The 1,579-nt window shown below is 64.0% G+C and overlaps 1 protein-coding gene across 1 annotated transcript in view; it reads left to right on the forward strand.

The window, feature by feature from the left end:
- Positions 1-20: 20 nt before the first annotated feature.
- SHD (Src homology 2 domain containing transforming protein D) overlaps positions 21-1,579 on the forward strand; it is a 13,326-nt gene continuing 11,767 nt past the window's right edge. Inside the window, exon 1 of the mRNA XM_019513398.1 lies at positions 21-395. Coding sequence (XP_019368943.1) covers positions 82-395 — 314 coding nt within the window. The 5' untranslated portion in view covers positions 21-81. The remainder of the gene's footprint in view (positions 396-1,579) is intronic.

The raw sequence follows: 1,579 nt of genomic DNA on the forward strand, positions 1-1,579 counted from the left end.
GCGGAGCCCGGGCCGGAGGCTCCGTCGCGGCGGGCAGGATGAGCTGAGGGCAGCCCGAGCCGCCGCCGCAGCCCGGCACAGATGGCCAGGTGGCTAAAGGACTACCTGAGTTTCGGGAGCAGGAGGCCCCCCCCGCAGCCCCCCAAGCCCGACTACAGCGAGAGCGACATCCTCAAGGCCTATCGCGCCCAGAAGAGCCTGGATTTCGAGGACCCTTATGAGGACAGCGGCAACGCGGAGCCCAGCCCCGGGGGGTCTCCCAGCAAGGGGGCCGGCGCCGAGGGGGGCAAGTTCCCCTCTCCCAAGCACAGGCTCATCAAAGTGGAGTCCGCCGACCTGAGCAGGAGCAGGGCTCTGCTGGCCACGGCGGACGAGGAGCCCGCGGGCAAGGTGGAGCAGGTAGGGGCTGGCACCAGGTGGGGGGCGTCCTGCAGCGCTTTCCTCCGGGGACTTGAGGCCGGGCGTGAGCGCGGCAGGTCTTGTGGGCTGAGCAGCCGGGGCTGGGCTGGAGACTGGTATAGACACAGCTGCCTCTCCTCCGTGGCCCAGGTCCTCATCTGAGCTACGAGGGGCGCGCTCCCCGGGGTCCCTGCCAGACGCTGTCCTGCTTCCCAGCAGCCACCGTGAGGTTTCAGCAGGGCAGACTGAAGTTCACTCCTGTCCCCAGCGAACACAAGCGCAGCCGGTCACTGCGGCAGACCGTCAGCCAGTCCAGCCCCGTCTCCTGGGTGTCAGGCTGGCAGAGAGGGATGCTGGCAGGGAGAGTGAACTGGGTCTGACCGGGTTTCTCTCCCACTCGCCCCCGTCAGCATTTAAAGGCTAGGAAGTCCTGATTAAGAGGCTGTGCCCCTCTCTCACGCCTTGCTAGGAGCTGCTCTACCTGTTATGGCTAGCCAGTTGGACCCGGGCCCCAGAGGTGGCTGCATTTCAGAGGCCTCTGAAATGATAAATGATCCTGTCCAGGAAAGCGCTTGGGGGTGAAAGGCAAATGCCCTGAGGGGCTAATGGAGGGGGAAGCAGGGGGCCATCTCCTCCCTGGGAAGGGGAAGATTTTGGCTGCTCTTTCCCCTTTTTACTCTGTTTCACCTCCTGGCAGGAAGCCTGCAATAAAGGAGCCTGCAGCAGGGAGGGGTGGGGGGCTGTTCGACAGACGTGGTGGGGAGCTGGCCGGGAGCCCGGGGCTCCGATTTCAATTCCAGCCCTGCCACTGACTCCCTGCTGGGAGACCGGGCAACTCACTTCCTCTCTCCCCACCTCTGTGAGACCCCTGCTCCGTCTCAACCTTGCCTGCGTGCTCTTCGGGGCAGAGGCAGGGGTCCCCGAAGAAGCAGACAGCCCCTGTGCTGGGGGGCTCTGGGCTCCGTGAGCATCCGGGCTGCAACATAAGCAGGATCCTGTAGCTCCATGCCACGGTGCAGGGGCTTTTCATAGATTTCATAGACGTTAGGGCTGGATGGGACCTCGGAAGATCATAAGAGACTTTCCCCTTTTTCGTGTGGGTCACAGGATGGGTTAAGCACCCCTCAGCTGGCAGGATAGGTGGGCATCAGCAAGAAGCGGGGGATCCTCAGTGTCCCTG

Source organism: Gavialis gangeticus, unplaced genomic scaffold (assembly GCF_001723915.1).
Source record: "Gavialis gangeticus isolate Ggan-Ray unplaced genomic scaffold, GavGan_comp1, whole genome shotgun sequence".
NCBI classification, from domain to species: Eukaryota; Metazoa; Chordata; order Crocodylia; family Gavialidae; genus Gavialis; species Gavialis gangeticus.